The 26854-nt window shown below is 42.9% G+C and overlaps 1 protein-coding gene across 2 annotated transcripts in view; it reads left to right on the forward strand.

Moving 5' to 3' along the window:
- Positions 1-8352: 8352 nt before the first annotated feature.
- Positions 8353-26854, forward strand: part of IQGAP2 (IQ motif containing GTPase activating protein 2) — a 219493-nt gene continuing 200991 nt past the window's right edge. Inside the window, exon 1 of one of the 2 annotated variants that reach the window (XM_074995443.1) lies at positions 8353-8574. In XM_074995443.1, the coding sequence (XP_074851544.1) occupies positions 8538-8574 (37 nt within the window). In that variant the 5' untranslated portion in view covers positions 8353-8537. The remainder of the gene's footprint in view (positions 8575-26854) is intronic. The other variant, XM_074995444.1, reaches the window with a different exon arrangement.

The following is a 26854-nucleotide window of genomic DNA, read 5'->3' on the forward strand; positions in this document are numbered from 1 at the left end:
TTTCTTTGGAAAAATCGAAGCTTGCATGTTGATGATTATTGAATATTTATAGCACTCTTTCATTCAAATATCCTGGTTTTGGTTGATGCTTTGAAAATCTAGGCACCACACAAATATTGAAAAACAAGCAGTCCTGTGGCACCTTAAAGACTAACTATTTTATTTATTAAATTAATAATCAGTATTAATTTAATTAGTAATCAGTATTAATTTAATCAGTAATGTTAACATTTATACAAATGATGTAATTATTATTATTATAACTATTAGTAATTAAATTATTAAATTGTTAGTCTTTAAGATGCTGCAGAACTGCTTGGGTTTTTTTGTGAAGCTACAGACTAACATGGCTACCCCACTGAGACCACTCATACATAGACAGAGCTTCCCGGTGCCTTCCCCCAAACAAAAGACAAAGCTGGACACAGAATGGAAGGAACGACACACTAGATATGCAAAGTATTAAGTTACAGTGTGGGAGGTCTAGGTTGGATATTACAAAAAACTATTTTACTAGGAGTGTGGTGAAGCACTGGAATGGGCTACTTAGAGCGGCAGTGGAATCTCCATCCTAGAGGTTTTTAAGTCCCAGGTTAACAAAGTCCTGGCTGGGATGAGTTACAGGTTACAACTCTCATATCCGGTACTCTCTCATCTGAAAACATCCCTTGTCCAACAGGACCACAGACGTTGCCAGACGAAAGCGTAGCAGGCACATGTAGGAGCCCCAGCAGGGCTGGCAGTGAAGCCCCTGCTTGCCCCATGTCTGCCAGGCAGGAAGTTGCTGCGGGTCTAGGAGCTGGAACCCTGCTTGCTCTGCAGCAGCAGGGGTGGGAAGGTTGTAGCATGGCTGGGACTGGAGCCCCAGCTTCCCCAGCTGAGCTGGGACACAGAGCCCTTGCCTGCCCCATGGCAGCAGGGCCTGGGAGGCTGCTGCAGACCTGCACTGGAGCCCCACCTGCCACGGGGCTGAGAGCTGGAGCCCCGGAATGTCCTTGGGGAGAGGTGTATGGGCAGGGGAGTGCAGGGGTAGCTGGAGCCCTGTGGCAGCCCTTTGGAGCCTGGACTGTCCACCTTCCCTTACCCAGCAAATTCTCTTGTCCAGGACCTGTCAGGTCTCAAGCATGCCAGATATGAGAGGTGGAACCTGTAGTTAGGGTCGGTCCTGCTTTGGACAGGGGGCTGGACTCGATGACCTTCTATGATTCTATGAAGGCGATCAGAGCGATCTTCTTAAATACACTTGCTCTTATTTTTCTACACTGTTTGCCTTCAGCTCTCCCATTCTATACATCCCCCCCTTCCCCAAGACTGTTGATGCCCTTTGTTTCTGATTCTTTCCTGCCACACCAGTCACTGCCTCACCCAGAAGCAAGGCGGGAAGAAGCTACCAACAACCACAAGCAATCAAGAGACATCCTCAGATTAGTGAAATGTCTTTTTTGGAAAACACTGGATCGTTGCTTCTAATCCTCAGGTGTGGTTTATTGGGAAATTTAATGATTCAAATGCAGGTGGGAAACAAAGAGAATAGGTTTAAAAAGCTACTGCTCAAAATGGCGTAGCTGCAGTACCTTTCAGATTGCATATGTGACCACAGGCCTCCACAGTGCAACAAAACATGAAGATTAAATATTCAACTTAACATGATACGGTCTGGAAATAATGGTGATGTCAAGTGACGCTGTAAGATGCCTGTCAACACTGGAATTAAAAACTTGTGACTGGCTGGTGTCAGCTGACTTGGGCTCACAGTCTAAGTGCAGTATAGATGTTTGAGCTCAGGCTAGGTCCAAGGCTTTAGGACCATATAAGGAAGGCAGGTCCCAGATCTCAGGGTGCAACCTCTGCCTGATGTTTGCTCTACCCCACAACCAATCAGACCCTTAGAGCAGGGGTGAGCAAACTTCTTACGTCAGGCCACACTTTTTGTTCCTGCAATTAGCAGGGGCCCCCGAACCTGTGTAATGTAATCCAAATGGATGGAAATTTCAGTTATGTTCAGAGTTAAAAAAAAATCCCCCTTTCTCTTTCTTTAGCAGACTTTCTCAAGAATATATGCATTTTTGGGCCCATTACAAACACAACACAGGCCCCCTTCCACACACACATACCACAATTTGCAGCATGGGTGGGACTTGCCCCACAGTGCCTCTGGCCCTGGTAAAAGGTACCCTGGGACCCCAGAGTTGCTTGTGGATCTGTACAGTATGGTAGCAAAACGAAAAGCAATCCTGCAGCACTTGAAAGACTAACAATATAATTTATTAGGTGATGAGCTTTTGTGGGACAGATCCACTTCTTCAGATCTGGAAAATGTGGCACTAGTTCCTCACTGCAGCAGATGTCTCTGCCTAATATGTGTGTAGATGATAGAGTGCTAATTGGGACCTCTATTGTAGGGACAGCATATGGCAGGAAACCTCCCAGTCCCTAGTCTGTGCAACCACAGACAGGATCTTTGACAGGGAGATGGCTCATTGCTCATTGTTTAAAAAAGCAGATGTTTTTGACTGCACTACTACCATGATCCCCAGTATGGCAAGACAAAAGACCCATAAAAATGTGTCTGTGGCATTTACAAACCAAACTTTAACAGTGGGGTTTTAAGGTCATGATTTCTAAATCAATCACATGAATCCAAAGTGCAAAGTAAGAACATGAGGTCAAACTCTGGTTTCACTTATACTGGCATACAGCCAGTGGAGTTTTTCTGGATTTACACTGGTGTGACTGAAAGCAGGCTTTGACCTGTGGAAATTAAAACCTCATTGGGATTTATTGCCACAATTTCCAAAACTGTTTTAGGATTTTAAATGTTGCTTACTTTATAAATTAAAACAGGATTTGAAAATTAGGAATAATGCAAAAAGATAGCCCATATAATCCAGTCGCATTAACAACTACAGGAAGAATGTGACAATGTCACTCTCTTGAGGTGCTTAGATTTTATCCTGGCCTTTATTTTTAGTCATGCGAGATCCCATTAGCCTGTTATTTTAAGCAAGAGAGGTGCTGTCAGAAGTATATGGCATCTTGCAAACTCCTCTACCTTTTTACTTTTTTTTCTACTGTCATTGTTACTTTTTCCCAAAATGTATAAAACAGACATATCACATTCTTAAACATTAATACATAAATTGTTTAAATTGAAGTGTAAGTAAGTAGACTCAAAAAAATTTGACCACAGTTTTCTAGTGTACTTGTGATAAAGGGATCCAAAGCTCATTTAAGTAATAAGAAATTGTGTTATAATACCCTTCAACTTTGGTTCAAGCTTTACTGGCCCAGTTCAACACAGCTCTTCAGTACGTGCTTAACTTTAAGCACAAGTAATGTTTAAAGATTTAAGCACAGGCTTAAGTATGTTGCAGAATAGGAATGGGGTTAGTCATATGTTTAAAGCCAAGCACAGCTTTTGCTAATTGGAGCCTATGGGACCACGTCTGCTGTCCTTTTGCCTGTAAAAACTCACCGATTGCACTAATGTTTATACATGAATTAAAAAAAACAGAGGATTGCACCACATCATACTTCCGTAACTGAAGCAACATATAACATTTTAGCAATCAGTGTCTCCTCTATGCTTCCAATCCTGCAATGTGTTTGATGCAGAGGAACCCCTCCAGTAAAGTCAATGAAGTTTTGTATGGACACGGTGGCCTGCACATGTACAATGCATTCCAGGATTGGGGTGTATATGTGGTGTAATTTGGAAAAAGATTGCCTTAGTAAATGATTTTCTAACAACATTTTTTAAAACGGTCTTTAGCATAGCTAGAATTCTTTCCAGTGTCATCCCTTTCTTTAAAAAAACAACAACTTTTTAATGCTTCATTAAAAACATTTCTTATTTGCTTGTCCCGCTTTTTACTTTAATAGGACTTCTGGCACAGAGTCAACTGAAGGAAATGGAATTGGCATTTTGCCCGGTATTTATTGGTAGCTGTTTTCCACTGTCAAGCAGTAGCAGAAAAATACAATAGATCTGTCTTTCTACATCCTTCTCCCAGGACAGTACTACACCTGGATTTTAAACTGTAGCATTCTTATAATTTATACTGTGCTCCTAGGGATAAAAGCCCTTAAGGTATACAAGATGACTTCCTCCATCTGTCATGCAGTACAGCATATTTTTCAAGCGTCTTTTGCATTTTTTTGTCACGTTGCTTATGAACAACTTGCAGTGGAAGGCCACAAATAAATCATGTTCTTTTAGATTAAACATTTTAAATTAAAGTAACCAGTCTGTCTTTCTGCTGTCAAGATGTTGCATTTAAAATAAGTTGAATATATATGAAAATGAAACTTCAGTGTTTGATTCAGTGTTCAGTATGTCAAAATACAGTGAGTCCGAATGGTCACAATCAAAATCAGGACTAACCTATAAAACACATTCTGCATTTGTATTTCTAATGATAGGGGGAAAATACTGTAGGAGAAAGCGTGGCCCCCAGGAGTCTATGAAATCAGGATTTCACCTTGTATGTCAAATAGTTTCTCGTGGTGTGTAGTCTCCAGATCTTGGTCTACATCTTATCCTTTATGCATATTTGTAGATGCAGAATAGAAGACCAAGGAAATTCTTAAATGTTCACCAATTTCCTTATGCTCCCCTGAGGTTATGTCTATACTGAATGGTTAACCTGGATGCTTGATGCCTAACCTGAACACTCAGGTTACTCTAGCATGGGGAATGGGCATGATTCCTGCACCACTGCGTCCTCCTTGTGTCTGCATTGTGTGTGTGCATGTATGTGGGAGGGCATCTCATGGAATCTTTTTGCTGCGACACTGTTGCATTCTTTCAGAGTTAATTTTGTCAATTGCAGTAGAACTTGTCTATCCTTGAGGTGTGGGGTTGGAAGAAGAGTGGGAAGGCACTGGAAGACTCTCCACATGTGGTGGCTTGGGTCCTTACTACAAAGTGAATAAGTTCCAGCCCTAGTTCCAGAGGAGCCACTTCTCGCTTACACCCCCAGCCACATAAGCTATCTCAGACTCAACACACACCCAGATCTGGGTCAGAGGACTCTCTCTCGCTCTCTCAGAAGTGAGAGTCAGGGTGGGCAGACTGCAAAGAAGCAGAGTGACCTTTAAACTGTAGATATTCTAGAGCTCTGTGGGTGTGTCTGCATAGCAAAAAAACACCCACCGCTACAAGTTCCAGAGCTGAAGTTCATAGACTTGGGCTGGCTGGCTTACCACACTAAGCTGACAACAACCATGAGATGTTCCTGCTTGGGGTGGGGACTTGGCCTCTGTAATTGGGCAAAGGATATGGGTCTTGCTGTCAGAGCCCAAGTGGGAATATACACACTGATATTTGTAGGGCTGTAGAATAAGCCCAAGCCTGTAGCCCCAGGTTCTGAGAGGTGCTATTGCATAGCTATATGGCACATAGATGTATGTATCCTATGGGTCTCTGGGGCGTCAGCCTCTCACTGGTGATGGCTGGCCCTTCTTCCTTTGCAAGCTGTGCTGCCATTTGCACTTTCCCCAGCACTTGTGCCTGTGCAAACAAGGTTGCCAGCAGGAAGTATGGTATTCATTTTGTAGCAGCTTAAGACTGTGAGGCTAGAACTACCCTAGGGTAGAAAGTCAATTTCTGATATGCAATTCTAGCTATGCCATTAGTGTAGCCAGCATTGATGTACCAGAATCAACTTTCTTACCTAGTGTAGGTCGGCTATCTTCATGCTCTCGTTGATATCCTTTACTCCAAATGATACTGTGGAGTACCAGGGTCAAAGGCTGAGCCCAGAGGGATCGATTTTGCTGCGTCGGAACGCAGGCAGCAACACTGAACTGTGGGAGATCGACCACAGTGCAGTCAATTGTCAGGTAAGTGTAGATTCATCCTTATACAGCTCTCTGCTGGGCTGACAAGGAAATATACTACAGAATGATGCTACGCTGGCTTGGGAGTCTGAAGAACTTCAACCCTAGCTGCAGATTCATTCCCTGTCCTTTCCCTTTTCTATCCTTCCCCCCTGCCATCCATCACATCTGTCACTTTCTGCTCACTTTAAAGCAGGGGAGAACATAGGCATTCAGTAGGTCAATGGAACTGCTGTGACACTATTGAAAACACATGTACTTCTACTTACCTCCACTTATATTATTTCCACACAGGGGTTAAAATAAGCAGATAAGACAAATCAGTTACACACTGAACTAAATAAGTGATTTTTGCTAGCAAGGCCTGGGCCCAATGCAGGCAGGTAAGTAGGTCACACATGCCTTATGGCGATGTTGTGCTCCCAAAGAAAGACAAAGAGAAACAAACTTTCTAGTGAATAAAAACACCTAAGTCTTCCTCTTAATGACTAAAGTTCCTTCATTCGTCAAGCAGAGTGGATGGTGCCAAAGTGTGTTTTAATTTTCCTTTGGATTTTCCTGACTTTTGAAATAACGAAGTCTTTCTATTTGCTTACATAAAAACCCACAAGCAAAAATACATGTATTATGCACATTAAATGTGAAACAAAGTCCAGCTCCCCAAATGCATGTCTAATTGCAACCCCAGTGCTCTGTGCATACTGGCAAATGGAACAGTGGAAATGCAACTGGCGATGATTACACTCATTCAAACTGGAAAGACTTAAGATGAGTTCTGGCAACAGTTACAGAGATGCATTGACTGAACACATCCTCTGAAAAAGAATTCTACCTGTGGCTCTCACTCCTCAAAGAGCACAGATCAGTCTGATAAAGGACAACCCAACTCAAACAAATTACCTTGGTGGGAAGTGAGGCGAAAAATATATTCCTGCAACAGCCCTGATGTTGGTACTGTATTCTCCAGAGATATCCAGGACTGATTGTTGGTTACACTGAGGGCTTCATTCTGTCTGTCTAAAGGGACTTTAACATGAGTGCAGATGTATTTCCATCCACTTTAAGCTCCTTTTGCACTATCAGAGCAGCATACAGGTTAAATGACCACCGTATCCATTTCTGGGGCAAAACACATTGTAGATCTTGAACCTCTTTAATCTAGAACCTTCTCCTACAGCAACATCCATAATAATCTGGCATGAGTTTAGTTAGCCAAATGACCACTTATCATGGGTGTGGCCGAGTTTCCCAGGGTCCCATAGGGGGCATGGAACTAATATGGACTGGGGAATGTCAATGAGGTGCTGCCATGCATATATAGTGCCTCATTAGTGTAATGGTGGCTGTGCAAATTTCAAAGAGGCTAACTTTGAAGTGCTGACAGGCAGTCTAGCTGCAGGAACTTTGAAATATGCACCCCACTTCAAAATTCCCTTACTCCCAAAACGAACTGGTGATTTAGAGTGGAGGGAGCTGGGATGCCTGGCTTTGAGGGTGGAGATTGGGTTATATATATTGGGTGTGTCCTGAAATTATAACAAGTGCTGAAGTGTGTCACAAGGTGTAACAGGTTGCTGCTCACTGCTTTAGCTTACATTCCTATCAAAATTAAAGCCACAGCTCTCTAAAACATCTTTAACAGGTGGTGGGTATTTTTTTGTCCTTTCAGCCAAGAATAAATAGCATTATAACATAAGTTGTCCACCAACGTATTAAAATAAGGCTATTTGGGTAGCATGTTGTGCAGATCCCACGATTACACAACTCAGAAATTGTTTGAGACAAGGGTATTTTAAAAAATATAACTACACAAGCTATGGTTTAATAGTTACTAGCAAACAGGCGGTTCCTTATGTAGCTCCCCGCCCTCCTTTTTTAGGGCTGCAGCGTCAGCTCTTTGTTTGGCGGCTCTTTCTGTCTAGCGAGAGGTTCATACATGCAGACATGACTTTGAAGGGGAGGGCCCAAAACGCAGGGGGGGTGTTTACCTCCGGGTAACTGAGCAACAACCTGGGACAGAAATAGGCTGCACGTTCCTTTTCGCTTGTTTCCTCCCTAGCGCTTATCCCCTGTACTGGAAACCGCACAAGCCACATGTTTGTCACCAGCGGGCTGACAGATCACTAAGCAACTCGTGCAGGCCCGGGCTGCTGCTACTGCAGCTGGGGATAGCTGGTTCCTGCCGCCTCCCCCAGGCGGCCCCCGCTGCTGAAGTGATTGTGGGCGGACTGGAGGTGGGCGGGGGGGGGTTGGAGCAGCGTGCGCTGCCCGGCTGAGGGCGGTAGGGGTCGCTGCCCTGCGGCTCTTCCCCCGGGTGAATAACGGGGCTGGCAGGAGAGAAAGGAAACGCGGTGGGGTGGGGGAGGCGAGCGCTGAGTGAGCGCCGCGCAGCCGGGGCAGGAGGGAGGGTGCAGCCAGGTGACGGCCGGCCCCCTCCGCAGGGAGCGAGCAAATCAGAGACTGGGAGGGAGCGGATAAGACGGCGGCGGCCAGGCAGGCACCAGGAAGGGCTGAAGTTGCTGCGAGCCGCTCGCGCGCCCGAAGTTGGAGCGGCTGCGGCGGGACTAAGACAGGAGCCCAGCGCGAGGGGGTGGGCGAGGCAAGCGCCCGCTGCAGGAGGGGCAGCGGCTCCCGGGCTGCGGAACGGCGGGCTCGCAGGAGCGGCTCCCCCGGCGCGTGCGGGAGCAGCCTCCAGGATGCACCATGAGGAGCTGCAGAGACCCCGCTATGGCTGTAAGTGCCGCGTCGCCGCTCTGGGCTGCGCTGTTGGCTGGGACTGGGGGCGGGGTGTGTGTGTGATGATCCTGGGGCGCGGGATGGGGGCCGTGGCCGGGATTCAGCAGGCGCTCTCGGGCAGGGCCGGGCCGGGCCGGCGGCTCCGATTAGGGCGCTGGGTGTGGGAATCAGGTGAGCGGCAGCTGGCACGGCCGGCGCCCTGCGATGCCCCGAGACCGACACGTGCGCGGGGAAAGCGGAGCTTCCTGTCCGCGGCCGGCGGGAACAGAGCTGGGCGGGCTGGCGCTACCGCCGAGGCGCGCACCTGCTGGGGAGGGGGCGCTACCTGCGTGTCGGGCACGGCCCACGTCCTCCCGCTGCAACGGGGCTTAGCGCGGGCTGATCGCACAGGTGTCTGTCTTTAGCCTGGCCCCCGCCCGGCGCTCCGTTCTCGCGGCGGGGGGCAGCCCCGGTGCGCTCGGGTGTCCTGCGCTGGGCAGGAGTGGGAGCGCTCTGGGGGGGCACCTGGGGGATCAGTAAGGGAAGCATGTGGCCGCGGGGGGAGGGGGGTCAGCATCTTCCTTTAGCGCGAGCCAGGAAGTGGTTGGCCAGGGGGACAAGCGCCCGTCCAACGGCCAGTAACCCCGAGCTGCCGGTGTTGGAAACAGCGGGGCCTGGCGGCTGGCGAGGGCTGAGGAGGCGCAAAGCGGGCACATCTGCAGCCGCTTAGACCCGCTGCTGGCTCTGTGGCCACATCTGCGTGAGGCGTGGCCTCGGCAAGGCGGAAACGCGCCGCGAGAGGGCCCTGGGGTGAGGGGGGAGCGGCTGAAAGTGACACGAAACATTAAACGGTCTCATCACACTTCTCCTGTAACTTTTTTTTTGGGGGGGGGGAGGGGGGCTAGGCTAGGAGGAGGTGCGGCGTTCTCACCCCACAGGTGAGGTGCGGGTGGGAGACCTGACAACTTCCTACAAGTCTACTCTCCTTTATTACCGTAATCTTGTGCCCTAGTGATGATAGGTAGAATAATTACCTCGACTTCTCTGAACTTGTTTTATACCACTCTGGTCCCTTTTAATTGAAGGCAGGTGAGAGGTTCAACTTGTGCTGTCATGTGTTATTGGCTAGCGAGCATGTGGGAGTGCTAGACTTACTCTGGTTTTATACCTGTGAGCTAGCAATCTGAGAGATCTTGCCTTTGCATTGAAGAGTGATAATATATAAGCCACTGAACTTCTCAGTGTTCGTGCTAACCACTTTCCAGCATTAAATAGCACATGCAGATTCAAGACTTGAAATTTCTGAATGGTCTGTTAATTTTTCATTTGTTCTGTGCTGTATAGAACTGAATCAGTTGGCTTTATTTTCTGGTTTTTAAGAGTTGGGTGGTTAGTGTTAATATTTTCAAAAGGCAGAGAAGGCTAAAGGGATACATGTTAATTTGTTTGTTAATTTATTGAAGTGTGGGCTTCAGAAAAATGTAGCACCACACAACTTACCATAAACTGGAAGAACTAGAATTCTGTATGGGTATTGTTTTCTAATTGGCAATTATGTTTTGCATGCCTTTTAAAACAATGGCTTCTGTAACTCTTTCCTGATTTGGTTACAGAGAGAATGTTAGGCATACAAAGCTTTTTGCAGGCTGTGTATCTATATTTCTAAGTATTTTTAAAAGGTTGCTTTAAAGTTACCTGCCAAATTGATATGAAAAAAGGGCACTATCTCTTTTTCAAAGGGGGGCTTCTGGTGTTTCAGTACTTCTGGAAATCAAGTCACTTATGCATGTGCCTAAATATAGATTTGTGAAGCCAATTTAAGACAATTTTAAAAAATTGGCTTACTGTAATAGCCAGTCTTCTGTATTTAGAGTCAGAAATAGATTTTCTTTTTAATCTTTCAGCAATCTCTATCATATTTCAGTCAAATACATGGTAATATGCAACTAATTTGCACAAGTTCCAAAAAAAAAGCAATCCTAACTTTATGGTCCAATACAGCTTTCCAAATTTTAGCTTGGCTGCTTGGATTTGTTCTGTGGCTGGCAACTTCATAAAGGCATGAAACACTGAAGATGTTATCAGACAGTTATCAAAAGACCTCTAGCCAGCACCTAACATAATAGGTGGGATGCTGATATCTTTTAAAAGATATCTTTGATAGTGCTCTAGTGGGAGTTGAGCTATCCAAAAGGTCATGGTTTTGACCTGGGAGCTGTCTCTAGATCACTTTTGAGAGCTTCATCTTTCTCTTGAATTAGTTGGTAAACATTTTAAGCCCTTCTCACAGTTGCTGATGGTTTTTGAGTGATTGGTGCAGTGGTAGGGGGCTAGCCTGTGACTTGGACCGAGGTTGAATTATGTACTTTGCTATAGACTTCATAGTTGATTAGTCTTCATGCTTCTGTTTCTCATCTGTAAAACAGGAATGAGTCAGAGGTGGGAGAAATACCCAAAAAGTTACTTGAGTAAAAGTACACACAGGTAGCATCTTAATTGCACTCAAGCATCCAGAAGTGAAAGCAGCTGCATGTTTACTTAAATAACTTCCTGGGTACTTTTTCTACCTCTGAAATGAGTATCTTGGAGGGGCATGATGATAAATACTTCTAAGATTTTTGAAGTGCTCAGTTACTGCGTGGGGGAGGCGGGGAAGGAGAGGGAAGAGGCATAGTTATAAGTCTAAATTACTTCCATGGGACAGCTAAGCACCCTGTGCTGGACAGTGGATATATTCTGATGGGGAGCAAGGGGTGGTTTGTTGCTATCCTACCTACTTTCTTCCACTCATATGTAGCTACCTTTGTCTCCCCCTGGGGACTACAGTGGCTGTACAGGAGAGAGAAATGAGTAACAGTGCCACTCCCATGCCCTGCTTACCTTGTCATGTTCCTGGAAATTATTGCCTTTATTTGTATGCATGTATTTGGTGATGGGTGGGGGGTGAGAGCTTTCGGTCCCCTTATAGCTCACCTCCTCCTGGCCTAACTCCAAATGTAAGGGTGTGTTATGGCTGCTTTGTGGAGCTTGAGCTTCCTCTTCAGGGAGTTTTCTCCAATGGCTACAGTCAGTGTAAAACCCTTTAGAGAATTTGTCCTATTTGTAACCTTTAAATGTCTATGAAGAAGACTAATGATGGATGAAAGGTACCAGACTGACAGGCATGGTAGATTGTGGTAGGAAAAACAGCACAAGACTTTTGAAGTCAATGTATGTTATATACTAAACTGTTAAGCTACTAAAATTTTATGGATGTTTTCCTATATCTTGACTGTAAAATGAAGATTTCACCTTTCAATAGCATACTTCTTTGTAACCTATACTAATATAGGTGTAAGTTGTGTGTTTTTTAGCTATACCTCTGACATCGGAAGCAGAGAACCAAAACTCAATTTGAGCTGGTTTGTCTGTCAGTTATTGAAGAGGGAGAAAAGTTCTAATCTGAAAACCTTAGCACGGTGGTTCCCAAACTTTTCAGCATCATGCCCCCTTTGATTTTTTTTGGGAAACTCTTTGCACCCCCCACCTCTTTTTTAACCATCATCCAACACCCTTTTAACAAACTGAATTTTTTGTTATCCCTGCACATCAAAATGGTGGGGGGGGGGGGGGGCGGAAATCACATTTTGTGGTTTGAAATTTTAAAAAAAAGCTTTTATGGTAGTGCTCTCCAGTCTTTATGCACAAGATCTCTCTTTTTTAAATGTCAGGGCAAGCCCCAAGACCACATCCCTTTCTTGAGGCCTACCTCTCTGTTTTCTTTTTCTCCATTGTTTGCTGTCCCCAGCCATTACTCTCACTGGGTTGAGACAGGAAGCATAGACTCTGGGGTGGGAAGGGGTGAAAGGTGCAAGCTCTGGGAGAGAATTTAGGTGCAGGAGGAGGTGAAGGGGCTGCTGGCTCAGGGACTGGGCTCAAGGCTGGAGAATGTTGGGGTCAGGTGGAGTGTTCGGGTGCCGAGCAAACCACAGGTGCATGGATGTGAGGGTGCAGGAGTTCAGGCTGGGGTGTATGAGGGGCTCAGGACACAGATTGGCAATGTGTGGATTGTGCAGTAGTACTGTAGCAAAGACAGGATGAGAGAGGTTCAGGACAGAGGGTTCCAGTGTATGATAGGCTCAGGATTGAGGTGCGTGTGGGGATACAGAAGCATTATGATGCTGTAGCCAGATGGCAGCTCGTTGGCCAGGCTTCATTTTTAATAAAACATGTCCAACACAAACATTTCAGCATTGCCTTTATTTAGGGGAGTGGCAGGGAACCTGTTTTGGGTCAGGGATCACTGACCCACAGAAAAAATAATTCGGGGACTACACAAGTGAGATACCAAAAAGCCCTCCAAGCCCCATTGATGTAGCCCCAACTGTCTCGCAGTTGCTTTGCCCTCCCTGTCCCCCCCACACCAAAAAACAGCTGATGCATTTCCTGAAAAGCTGGGTCTGTTGTCCACCTTCTGTCTTCCAGTGCCTGAGTGGAGGGGAGTAGGAGTCCCAGGTCTGCACCAGCTCCAACTGCCAAGAAGGCAGAAGGAAGTTGCTGTTGGGCAACAGACCCTGCTTTTCAGGAAACATGCTGGCTGTTTGGGCAGGGGAAGCAGCACATGAGCTTCCCGAGATGCTGGCTCTGGCATGCAGCTGCAGGACAACCCCTGCCCCATGACTTAGGAAGCTGGTGCTACGTCTATTTTTGCAGGATGTAATGGCAGCACAGGCACTGTCTTGGGGTGGGAGAGGGGTTGATGATACGGGCGGGGTGTGTGTGTGTGTGTGTGGATTGCCTTGTACCTCCCGTGGAATTTCTTTGTGTCCCCACATGGGGGCATGCCCTCCCCTCCACACTTTGGGAATCTATGCAGTAGCAGAACTTGTATACCTCCACTGTAACTAACACAGAGATGTGTCTCTGCCAAGTGCAGCTGAGTTCAGATAAAGCAAACCTGACATCTCTGGGTAACCTATGTAACTTATCAGGCAAACAAATGATTTATCAGTGAGAGACAGGTTGGTGCTTTAAGCATTGGGCCTAATTAAGTCTGTCTACATTAGCATTTCAGTTGGTAAAATTGAGGGGTGTGAAAAGAATGCACTGCCACCCCCACCCCCAACACAAGTTGCATTGACAAAAGTGCCTCAGAAAGGACAGCCATATGTGTGCATCAGTGCTTTCCCTGACATAGCTACTTATTTTGCATGGTTTAATTATGCCGACAGGCAAGCTTTCCTTTTGGTATAGAGTGGCTATGCTGGAGATTTTACAATAGTGCGGCATTGGTACAGCTGTGTTGCTATGAGGTCTCAAATGTAGACATAGCATTAGACTTTTGACTACAAGTTTCCCTTTTCCCCACCATCCCCTGAAGATTTTTGTCATAAGACATTCTGCTGCCCTCAAATCTGGGAGTTCAGGAGGCAAGTCTGCTGCTTTGTACAGTTTTTTTTAATTGAGATAATAGTTGTGTTGTCTTGTATACTGTTTAGAATGGATGCATTTATTCTTGCAGGTTAGCAGGGCAGTTTCTCAGCTAGAAGAGGCATGTGAATATGTAGGTAGTAGCCTGACCAGCATTCTGAGGGGAATCCTGCCCTTGAGTGTTAAGAACTAACGTATTTCTTGCTAATATTGTGAAATCTCAGGTTGTTTTGGGAGATTGTCCTAACTTGGTAAATAACTAGTGTTTAACAATTAATGTTGCAGTGCCACTGACTTGACCTGCAGTGAAATAAACTTCTGTAGAAAAAAAATTGATGGTTTTTGTCTGTCATAGTGGAAAAATAAACAAAGCCAAACAAATACATTTCAAAGGGAATATTTTTTGTAATACCAAGTAAAGAAATACTGTACAACTGAAGGCAGAGGATCCATTGTTGGAAGTTGAGTTCTCCTTTCTACAAGAAAGAGGGGTGTGTGAGAAACACACTCTGAACAATGACTGACTTTGCAGGTTGCCAGAAGTTGAAAATGAAATGAAATAGGTGAGACTTCAGTTGTCATTTCACTGGCTTCCATAAGACAGTCACGAAACTTCTTGTCCGTGGACTCGAGTGGATATGTTAAGTATGCACATGTTTCTATTAGTACAAAGCATATTTAAAAAACTACACTTACAGCCTCATAGCAACTGCATGTACAGTAATTGTTTCTCTATGAATATTTCTGCCATGTAACATTTTTCTAAATATCAAACAGATGCAATCTGTAGTGGAGAATGACAGTAATATTTCAGTTCCCAAAATTAGAGGATCAGATCCTTATGATTTCAACTCCATTTTAAATAAATGGTTACAGTGTAGATGCCAACTACTATTGATGATATTGTAAGTGGAGGGTTATAATTTTGGATATGCTTAACTCTTCTTTCATAGTAAATGAAGTGGTAATGAAGGCAGCCAAGCAGGTAATTATGCAGGTGTTTGTCTTGGGGGGCGGGGGGAACACCTTCTGAAAGCTTGATGTTGACAAAACACACACAACAAAGTGAATGATTTTCAGGTTTTGTAAGATTGCTACAGGTTGAAACTTTCTCATCTGGCATCATTGGGACCTAACCAGTGACAAATGAGAGAATTTGCTGGACCACGGGAAGTCAAGATTGTCTAGCATATTACCAACACTTCCATGGTTTACTGGGCTCTTAAAAGGAACCTGGGGTAAATTACAGCTAAATAACAGCAGAGAACACTGAGTCAGGACCAGTGGCTCAAACTTTATGGGGGTCATGGGGAAACTTGGCCATGCCTGTAGTAAGTGGTCACCTGGTGAACAAATGGCGCTGGATTATGGACGTTGCCAGAGGACAGAGCTCTGGATTAGAGAGGTTCAATCTGTAGTGACAAGCTCCCACTTCAGTAGTGGGTTATAAGATTTTAAAATATTGTACTGTTACCACAAGGTTATTTCGTGTAATAGCAAAATCGTGAAGTTCTGACTTCTGCTAAAAGCTGCTTGCTTGCTTCTGCCAGGTGCAAAAAGTTATCTGCAATTTCTCAGTTTTAACTTCAGAATTTGTAAACTTGTCTGCATATAGTTTTTGTGGTAGATGTTGAATATCTGTTTCTCAAGTGGAACAAGTAAAATAAATTTAGAAATTTTGCAAATGGCCTATTATGTGAAAACAGGTGAATACACACCTTTAGGTAGTCTAACTGTATCCCAAAAGTGTGTACTTTGCTTAATGCTTGTGATTACTGTGGCTTTGTGCAAGGCCACTCGTATTGATGGGTGCAGTTTGGCAATAGAATACAATTTTTATCTCACTAGTCTTTTGTACATTGTTAATCATTAACTGTTGAACAAGGACTTGAAAGGTGCCTGTACTTGATTAAACAAAGAACTTTTAGTTGTCAGAGCTCTTACCTGGGGGGGTGTGTGTGTGAGAGAGAGAGAGCTTGTTTCTGTAAAATATCTTATGTGCACAGAACACTGAACCTTTACCGCATATCTAAATGCTACTTGGAATGTAATTCAAACAGGAAGTCCTGATTGTTACTTCAGTTCTGTAGTACAGGTTGAACCTTTCTAGTCTGGCACTCTTTAGTCAAGCAACATCCATAATCCAGTATGATTTTAGTTAGCTGGATGACCACTTATCATGGGTGTGGCCAAGTTTCCCATGGCCCCATAAAGTTTGTTTGCAGCCAGCAGTCCTGGCTCTGTGTTCAGCGCTGTTAACTAGATGTATTTTTACCCTTAAATGTCTAAGAGCTTGGTAAGCACTGGAAGTGTTGGTAGTGCCACTAGACAATACTAACCTTTCATTGTCTGGCAAATTATTTTGTTTGGCACTGGTCAGGTCCCCAGGGTGCTGGTTGAGAGAGATTCCATGTGTAACTTTCATTTTTGCTGTGAAATGAGTTCTGTGAACCTGCATTCTTTTCCTGTTCTGTGCCCCAGCCAGTGGGTTTGTTTTAGGTACCCCGGTGGAGTGTGCAATGTGCAAAACTACAGGGCTGTCCAGCATCTGAGTTATCCATCTGATAACTTAAATTGGCTCCAATGTGCTGGATTTGTTGTAGAGCTATTAAATTTATTTGTAAGGGATTTACAAACTTGATGATTTAGGCCTGAATGATAGGCACATGTTGGCTGGGGTGAGGGGGGTGTGTGTGTGTGTGTGGGGGGGGGGGGGAGGAGTAATATTGTCTTGTTTCATTGGAATTATAAGCAAGTAGAATTCTAAGTATGTGACCAGTTCTTTACCGAGCATGATTTAGTCTTGTGTAATTTTATTTGAATGTTTAGAACTGTACTTCAGTTTTTTCCTCTTTGGCACGTACTATCCTTGTGTACACTTCTTACTGTGGTTCTTTGATTCTATACCACAAGTATGAGTATATCAGCAAGGCCTTAAATGGGTAGCTATTCTTCTGAGCGATTGATCACTTAGTGTTCCTGAAACAACGTGAAAATCCCGGTAGGGCTTAGTCAGCCCTTCTGTTATAAAGTAAGTGCCTTGCAATTCCCTGTATGTACAGATCTGGCTTGTAAATGAGGCTCAGTCCTTCTCCTGTGTGGAGATTAAAGATGGTGTGGTGCTACTTAGAAGTAGCTTTTCCCCTCTGGTGTTCTTGATCCAACAGGTATCCCCCCCCCCCCTCACTTTCAACTACTGCATGCTATTGTTTAGTAAGCTGCTGCTTCCTACCTTGAAGGTAGCTGTGTCCTGTTGCTGTGCTGTAGGTAGTCTGTGCAGCTGTGGGATTCCATAAGATGAAAACTGCCACATGAATGTGAAATTGTTCTAATATGTCTGTCCAAGAGCTGTATTAAAAATCCTGATTTTCTTCCCTCCCCCACCGCCGTAAACTTGTCTGCACACATGTGGTGGTGTAGCCGCACAGCTGCACTACCATAGTGCTTAGTGACAACATTACCGATGCCAATGGGGGAGTTTTCTTGTTAGTGTTGGCATTCTGCCTTCCCAAAGGTCAATAGCTGTGCTTTTGAAGAAGTTCAGTTACTATTACTGCATTATCCAGAAGTGTGGGTTGCATACCCAGAGCCATGTAGATATACTGGGGGGGGGTGTGGATCAAGCCTATGTAACTGATCTGTTCTTACCACCTTTTTTCAGAGGGTAAGCCATGTTAGTCTGTTTCAGCAACAGCGAGGACTCCAGTGGCCCTTTTAAATACTAACAAATTTATTGACATATTAAGGCAGTATTAACTTAATCCTGCAAATACAGGATTGGTAATTATGTGACAAGACTTCCCCCCCCCCCCACCATTGTTGATCATGATTCCAAATATTGGACTGAGAACAGATCCCTGCAGGACCTCATTTAGAGGCATTTCAATTTTATAGGATGTTTGATAAAACTTGATCTTACTACATAGATAAAATTACTGGATCCTTACACGTAGGTGGGGTCCCACTGAAGTAAAACGGGCTACATGCAGGCACAGTCAGTCACTCAAGAATCCCATTGCAGAAACAGGACCTTAATTTGTAATCTCTAGGGTGCAGGCATATGGGTTTTCATGTCTGTGGGGGGGGGGTGTGGTGCAAAATGTGCTAAGCAATGGACAATCTTAATTGTACTTTCTCAGAAATACTGCAGTATAAAAAAAGTGGTAGAACCTGTGTACTTCAATACCTTTGTAAAAATGAGTCATTTTAAAGAACTTCCAGTAATTTTGCAGTAAACAAGCTTGTGTGAAACTTAATTTTTTAATTTGGTCACTTGACAAACAGATGACAGACTTTGATAACATTTGATGGGACTGCTTACTTGGAATAATATATAGATTTCTTTAATATTGTCACTACCTATTGCATGAATTTACATATTTGATGCATATATTATGGCTATACTAGATTCTGCATGTTACTGCAGAAAGCATATTGTGGTGAACTTACAGTGGGGATGTGGCCTTTTTCCTTTCCAGAGCCATTAGCAGTAAATCCAGTGCTGTGGGAACAGGCTTACGATAGGACTGCTAAGCAATTGTTAGCAGTGACTCAGACCACAGTAGGCTATCTTTACAAGTCTCAAGAATAAAAAAGCATGCAGGTCTTCAGAATTTATTTATATCCATATATTGATCAAATTATGTATCTTAGATGAAACTGACACTTTTTTATTCACTTCCACAAAACTGCAATAGAGATGCATGATATGTTTTCATTTTTTCCCTATTTTGCATACTCTCTCTTTAAAAATTCCTCAAGGTTTTAGGACTTGATTCACATTAAAAGAAGTATTTGGGCTGTGTGCCATGGCAAAATAGCTGCAAGTGGAGTTGGTTCCAGTGGCCCAAATTCACAAAAGAGCTTGTTGTACAGAGGCTAATGCCAGGAATAGGAACTTACAGAAAGTATCTGTGGCAACCCCAAATGAATCATCTTGGTCCTACAGATGTTGCATAGAACAGATATTGGCAATAGGCTTTTACTCGAGTCCTAGAAAATTCACAAAACACACCTTGGTCTCTGACACGAGTCACTTAAGCAAGAAGTGGATTAAACATACTAACAGCAAAGTACTGAACTTTGAATATTGAATATTAAAATCACTACTTCCATTGTATTTTTGGTATCCTATGGATTATAAAGACTACATTAAACATCTGCTCGAAAGATGATAAATATACATGTGCAAAAATCTTAGTTAAATCTTTTATCTGTGGTTACTTTGCATGAAACATTTGTTCAGTTACATCTTTGGTATCTAACATGGGGATGGATAATGTGTGTTACAAAATGTCTGGGGAGGTGCTGTATAAAAACCATAGTACTGGTTAAACCTCTCTAATCTGGCACTTTCTTATCCAGCAACATCCATAATCTGGCATGATTTTTGTTAGCTGAATGACCACTTGTGTGTAGCCAAGCTTCCCTCAATTCCCATGAAGTTTAGTTTACAGCTGCAAGGCCTGGCTCTCCATGTTCTGTGCTGTTTAGGCATAAATTACAACTGTCTAAAAGCCCAGTAAGCAGTGGAAGTGTTGGTAATGCTGCTAGACAATACTGGCCTCCTGTAGTCCCACATTCTCTCGTTTGGCAAACATCAGGTCTGCAGGGTGCTGAACTAGGGAGGTTTAACCTGTATATAAATTTTCCAAAAAGACAATCCAATCGCCTTGTCAACGGAGTAGTTTGTATTAAGTTTTAATACAAATTAATACTTCGAAGGCAAAGAAAAGATGGGGAATCTCTCGAATAAACACAAATCTACAGATATGAAGCTAAAATGGCAACTCTTACCTGTTTCCAAATTTTGGGATGAGGGCTTGAAAGGATTACTGCATGCTTGCTAGACATGGCCTCATCCACTGCAATTTAAAGCCGTTATCTTGTGGGGGGACATGTTCAATTTTACAGGTTTGAAATCTGAATTTTGTACATGTACCTGAAGTTATTTTTGATACCCCCATCCCCAGCCCATTCAGGAAGGGGGAGAGATCAGGGTTTGAGAGTTGCAGGAGCATTATCAGTACTGCATGTAAGAACACTGACGTGGCTGAGTTGCTAACACAATATACGCTCATTAAAAACAGCTACTATTCCAGAAGGCTGGATGTAACAAGGCCACATGTAATTCTAATGTGAGTTAGGTAGAGGTTAAGAATATGAGAAGCCCTGGGTTTCTCAGTCTGCTAAATATTGCTAAAATTAAGACCTTCCCTCTCTTTGCTGGGGTTTGACGTTATGTTAATTGTCACATGTTTACTCAAGTTAAGAACGTGAATTTCCTAGTGCAAGTGAGACTTCTTTGAAAAAGTTCATAAAATAACAGGTTGCAAAATGGTAGTTAATGTGATTGTTGGAGACCCTGGAAGCCTAAATCTGCTTGCTTGGTAGCTGCTTTTCCTGGAATCCAAGTATGTATGGAATGAGGAAATCCATGTTCATGGATTAAAAATTGACAATGAGACAGAGTAGGGGTTAAATAGATAATTACAGGGTGGATAAAAATTAATGAATTAAAAACTTAGCAAAAAAAAACCCCACAATACTAAATGATCTGGAAAGTGGGGTAAGGAGGAAGCAAAACTTGTGCATAGCACAAAGCTACTTAGGAAGGCTTCCTTACATGGAAGACATTGAGAATTCATAGGCATCTAAACCAGTTGGGGAAAGAGGAAAATCAATAGCAAAAACTTAAGTATTGATTAATGTAAGCCTCTTTTCTCCCTCCAGGATCTTGATCATTAGCAGTCTTTTCTCCAAAAGTCTTCTGGTTCTGCAATTTGACAAAGCAGGTCTCTGCCCATGAAAGCTTTTGCCCCAAGAAATCTGTTGGCCTACAAGGTGCCACAGGACTTCTCATTGTTTTTGCAGGTACAGACTAATGCAGCTACCCCCTGATACTTGCCACTATTATACAGTAAAAGCTTGGTTGGCCAGCAGCCCAGCTCATGCCATCAGAGCCAGGTCATTTGCTAGCCCCAGCTTGAATATCTGGCATACTTTATTATCCAGTGTCCCTGGTTCCCTGAGGATGCCAGATAATAAAGCTGTACTGTAAAGAGCATTGTTGCTCATGGTCCCATCCTTGATGTTGAGAAGTGTTGTTCAGTGAGCTGTGTACTATGATGCTAACAGTTTTCTTGAGCTGAAAACCCTGAAAGATGTACAGGCTTAAATTCCCCCAACCCCAAAATCTCATTTACTTCTGAGAGATTTGGTTCCCCTTGAAAGGGAGACTGAGGGGACAGGATAAAAGTATGACAGTTGCAGTAGGAAAATTAGATTAATGCTCACAGTCAAGAATATCTAGAGTTCATAATTAAAAAGAAGAAAACTGAAAGGATATTAAACCCCATGCTTCAAGGTTCAGGTGGATACCTGTTAATTAACTGAATGAGACTGGATTTTTTTGGAGGAGCTGAGGTAGTGGGGAGGAGGGAAATTTGGAATGCTTATGTTGCCTCTTGTTCTTGTTTTGTCTTCACTGTCTTTTTGGCTGCCCCAGCTACATTTATTTTAACCCTGTTGTATTACTAATTTCCCTTTCAGAGTGTATATAAGCAGTCTCTTGCTGTGTAAGAAAGGTCTTACTATGTTTGTGCGCTTAATTCTCTGAGCCAGAAAAAGGTATAATGTCATTGTGGATATGTCACTGAACTCCATATTGTCTTAAGGCTATTTTTGATTTTTATAGCCTTCATTGTGGTCTTTACTTTGCATTGTGACCTCCGTGTTGGATTCAGACATCTCAATAGCTTCTGTACCCAATGACTAGAAGATAGCTAATGTAACACAATATTTAAAAAGGACTCCTAGAGCAATACTGGCAATTACAGATGAGTAAGTCTAATGTCAGTACTGGGCAAATTAATTGAACCCATAGTAAAGAATAACTCTGACATGTAGAAGAATGTAACTTGTTGTGCAAAAATCAACATGGCTTCTGTAAAGGGAAATCATGTCTTACTCCATCTATTAGAGCCCTTTGAAGGGGTCAACAAACATGGACAAAGGTGATCCGGTAGATAGAGCGTACTTAGATTCTCACAAAGCCTTTGACAATGTCCCTCACCAAAGGCTCTTACATAAATTAAGTTGTCATGAGCTAATAGGGAAGATCCTGTCACGGATTGAGGACTGGTTAAAAGATGGGAAACTTGGGCAATGCCTATGCTACAAGATAAACTTGAATCTATTAAAAATGTGTGTAATGCTGTTTTTAATTTCAATTTGGAGTATCCTCAAATCCCACAGGCTCCCAACAAATTTGACATTGCTTCCACAATGTCTATGTAGGAAGCATACATAGACTGTTGCAGCAGTGCATTTTGGGGAACCTATCCCACAGTTCCCTCAGCCCCACATTCCAAACCAGGAGCAACAGCACTGTCAGTTTCCCGGGAACCTGGGAAAACTGACTGCAGTAGCCCTATGTACTTTCCCAGCTCCAGATAGTAGTGGGGAGGTAGAAGCTAGGTGCAAGCACAGTTTTTGTTTGTGGGATACATATGGGATGCTTGTGGAGGCTAATAAATTTGAATGAAAGACCTGATGCTTCCACACTAGCCTTTATTCAACATTTTTAAAATCAAGATTGAAGCTATACCTGTTAACACTGACATTTTGTCATTGATATGAGGGCAGACTAAATTGAGCTAATGACATTTGCAGTGAAGACAGTGATGTTTTAAAGTTGAGCTAACTTATTTAGATTTGATTTTTGTCTCATAGTGTAGACAGAGCCTTTGGGTAGAAATAAATGGTAAACTTTCAAAATGGAGAGGGGTAACTAGTGGTGTTTCCCAAGGGTTGGTTCTAGGACCAATCCCATTCAACTTGGTCATAAAAGATCTGGAGAAAGAGGTAAACTGAGAGGGCAAATTCTGCTGACAATACTAGACTGCTCATGATAGTTAAGAACAAAGAAGACTGTAAAGAACTTCAAAAAGATCTCCCAAAACAAGTGATGAGGCAACAAAATGGCAAACGAAACTTCATGCACATTGTGTAGGGGAGCAACAGTGTCTACATCATGATGGGGGGCTAATTTAGCTTCAACTAATCAGGAAATATCTTGGAGTATTGTGGATAATTCTCTGGAAAACATCCCTGCAGTGGCAGTCAAAAAAGCAAACAGGATGTTAATCATTAAAGGGACAGAGAATAAGATGGAGAATATCTTATTGCCCTTATATAAAATTATGATACACCCACATCTTGAATACTGCATACAGATGTGGTATCTCCATCTCAAAAAAAAAAAAAGGCATTAGAAAAGGCTCAAAAGGGCAACTAAAATGATCAGGGGTTTGGAACAGGTCCTGTATGAAGAGAGATTAGAGAGACAAGGATTTTTCAGTTTAGAAAAGAGGAGAGATGGTGAGGGAGTGAGGTATGAAATTGAGTGGTGTGGAGAAAGTGGAAAGAGAAACTGTTTACTTGTTCCCATAATATAAGAACTAGGGGGTCACCAAATGAAACTAATGGACAGTAGGGTTAAAAAGTACAAGAAAGTTCTTCATTCAGCACAGTCAACCTGTGGAACTCCTTGCCAGTGGAGGCTGTGAAAGCTAGGACTACAACAGGGTTTAAAAGAGCTAAGTAAATTCATGGCAGTTAGGGCCATTAATGGCCATTACCCAGGGTGGGTAAGGAATGGTGTATCTCTAACCTCTTGTCTGTCAGAGGCTGGAGATGGATGGCACGAGAGCGCTCGCTTGTTCGTTACTGGTTTGGTTCACTCCCTCTGGGACACCTGGCATTGGCTGCTGTTGACAGACTGGATACTGGGCTGCTCAGAGCTATGGTTATGTTCTTCCAGCCTTCATGAGCTTTCTGGCTGAAGTGTTTGAGATGTCTCTGCTCTTTCGCCCTTTCTGGTTTTTGTGTTGTCCTATTATTCCAATGAATGTCCAGTGTCTTACAGCCACAGAATGAAACTGATCACTTTGTTGTGGGTTTCCCTGCTGCCCACTGAGTTTGGTATTACACGTGTGACAATTGACAAGATTTAACTTATTTTTAGCTAGATGCTGGTGTGATTGGTCTGCAAACTCTGGCAGCCATCACCGCACAGATTTGCGGCTTTTCAACATTTTGAAAGTGTAAAAAAAAAAAAAACACACACTTAAGGCGGTAGCCTTCTGTAAGGGGGCCTTAGATTCTACAGAAGGTGACCTATCCCACTTGAGGCAGCCTACTTACTGTAATTGTATCTTACAGGCTCTGTTTAGTGAATAAAGTGTAACATTAATTGGAAATGGAGAACTTCAAAAATCATGGGTTTGCCAACCTTACCTTGAGAATAAAAGTGGAGTTCTAGCAGTTTGAAGATAGATCATGACAACTTCCTTGTCTTTAGCCTTCTTTGGTCTCAGATGCATGTACGCAACAAAATCAGGATCATGTGGTTTAAAAAATTGCTAGCTGATGTTACCACTGAAAATCATAGTAACCCTTCAAACTGTTCTTAAAACAGCTTAGACTAAAGGACTTTCCAGGACAGACATAATACTCTTATCACAGTTAACAGGTAACTGTTTGTTTTGCTTGTGAAATAACTGTAAATTGCATAGCAAACTGCATCATTTTGAGAAAAATTTGACTTGACTACTAGATTCCTTGAAGACATAAAATGCTTCTAATTTACAAACTTAACACGATTTGTAAGGGTGTGATGCAATGTGTGCTACCTTAACTGTGCGCCTTTCCTCAGAGGCCAACTGTTTCACCAAATTATCACTTAAATAGTTGGCATGGCTCTCCTCTGTTCAATGGCAAATTTAATGTGAACAGCATATAGTTTAGGTCTAATACTAAGTGGATAGAGGTAAGGGAGGAAAGGCCAATGACTTTATTTTCCAGTGAATCTGCATGCATACGTACAAAGTGGTACAGCTTCAAAAAACAATCTGTTCTGGACAGGATGGAACCAAAGTGGTGAAGCTAGAGGCTTTTTGCATAGCTTAAACTGTAGGAAGTCCCTCAACATTCTGCATGGCCTTGAATATAATATAGGTAAGTAATTTTTTCCAGCATCTCACTAGGGTGTGGTGAGGAGTGATTAATGACTGACCATAGAACACTTTGAAATCTTCAGATGAAAGTTGCTCTTAATTTCACACTTATGATAGGTGCAAACCTCCTTCTGTATTTTGTCTGCAAGTTACAAAGGTAGTGACACTTCTATTTTATTGTGCATTGAAGCCAAAGAGCAGATCTCTACTGAATTAGAAATATCTGGGCTAACAAGTAGATTTATCCTAATTTGAAAAATAAATTTCTAAACAAAGCCAGTAGTTTAAATGTTGCAAGTTCATCAGGGAGGTGCAGGAGTGTAACCCTGAGCCACAATCTGACTCCTGCTCCTCCTTGATCTCTGGACCAATTTGTCATAGTTCTATTGTCCACATGGAAACAAGTGGCTAGGAAGTATCTCTGAACTTGTATAAAACCACTTCCCTCAAGGAGATTAGTAGGGTACAAAAATCTGTTACATTCCACATTGTTAGAGGTTGAAATTTATTGCTAATATGGAACAAAGCAAGATGCTCCCTTAAACAATCATGTTGATCTCTCCACTTTCACAGTGGTGTGAAGGGAAACCATGCATAGAGGAATAAAAACATTAATCAAAATCTTGTCCATATAAAAAATCTAGGGAATAGATTTACAGGGCTCAGGTATGACTGAATACCTCTTTGAATTCACACCACTTTTAGGAAAGGAAATTCCAGTGCATATTTGACAGGAGTAATAAGCTGATTAGAATGCCTGGAAAGTGTCCAATTTCTTCAGACTTAAAAGTAGACTGTTCAATTATCCTCTGAATCCCAGACTGATTTGTGTATTCAGATTCTGCCTGATCATAGAGCATAATATCCATTAAAAAAGCCAGGCATCGTTAAGATGGACTAATTTAGAAAGTCTGAAATGTCTAATGTTCAGATTGATAACAGACCCCCTGCTCCCACCCTCCCCCCCCCCCCCAAAAAAAAAATAAAAGCTTGGAGTTGTCTAACTTCTTATCGTGGTTAAATTGAAGAACTATTGACTCTACTTTGTAGTTCCATAGATGTGCATAGCATTACAATAGAGACTTCTTGGTCTTGGTATATTTTTCTCTCCTGTCTAATCTGAGGCCTGTGGAAAGGGGCTGCTGATTAAAGAACTACTGACTCTTAAACATGTGACTGTTCCTCATATTGACTATTTGGGGCACATCTGGGAGCCATGATTAGATTAAAAAGTGAGCATTTGGGAGCTGCTTTCCCATATTGCCAGCAGAATTAGGCTAAGTAAACTTTTAAATTATGCGCACACTCAGGACTTGTCTTTGCAGTAAGTTAAGCCAAAATGACTAGCTTGGTTGCAACACTGAGATTTTATGAAATGAAGCACGGTTCATGAAACAAATGTCTTTTCATGGTCTTTCACCAAGACAATTAAAGGTGTGGTTAGAATAAATTGGGTTGTCCCAGGTACTGTAAAGACAAATACTCAATTTGTTTTGTGAATGAGCCCTGTGGTGATATTTCTTTGCTATGGAAGAAACTACCATATTTCAAAGACAGAATATAGTCATCTGCAGAAGTGACCATTGACTGAAGCAGAATTTTGAAATCCTCCCACCATTTACTGAAGCTGCTGCTAAGTGCTCTTGTAAAGAGAATAAGATGAAAAGTACTATGTATCTTGTGCTTCAAAATCTGCAAACAAATAGTGTGGTCGCATAAAACCATGCGTTTTTCCTTGGTTGGAAACTTAAGGAATTGAACATTTTGAATGGCAAAAACTGACTCTCAACTGCTCTGTATCTGAAGCTTTGAATCTACTCTCTAGAAGTGGCTTTAAAAAATCTCAGGTTGAATAGCTGAATTTTGCTAAA

Source organism: Carettochelys insculpta, chromosome 5, assembly GCF_033958435.1.
Source record: "Carettochelys insculpta isolate YL-2023 chromosome 5, ASM3395843v1, whole genome shotgun sequence".
NCBI lineage: Eukaryota > Metazoa > Chordata > Testudines > Carettochelyidae > Carettochelys > Carettochelys insculpta.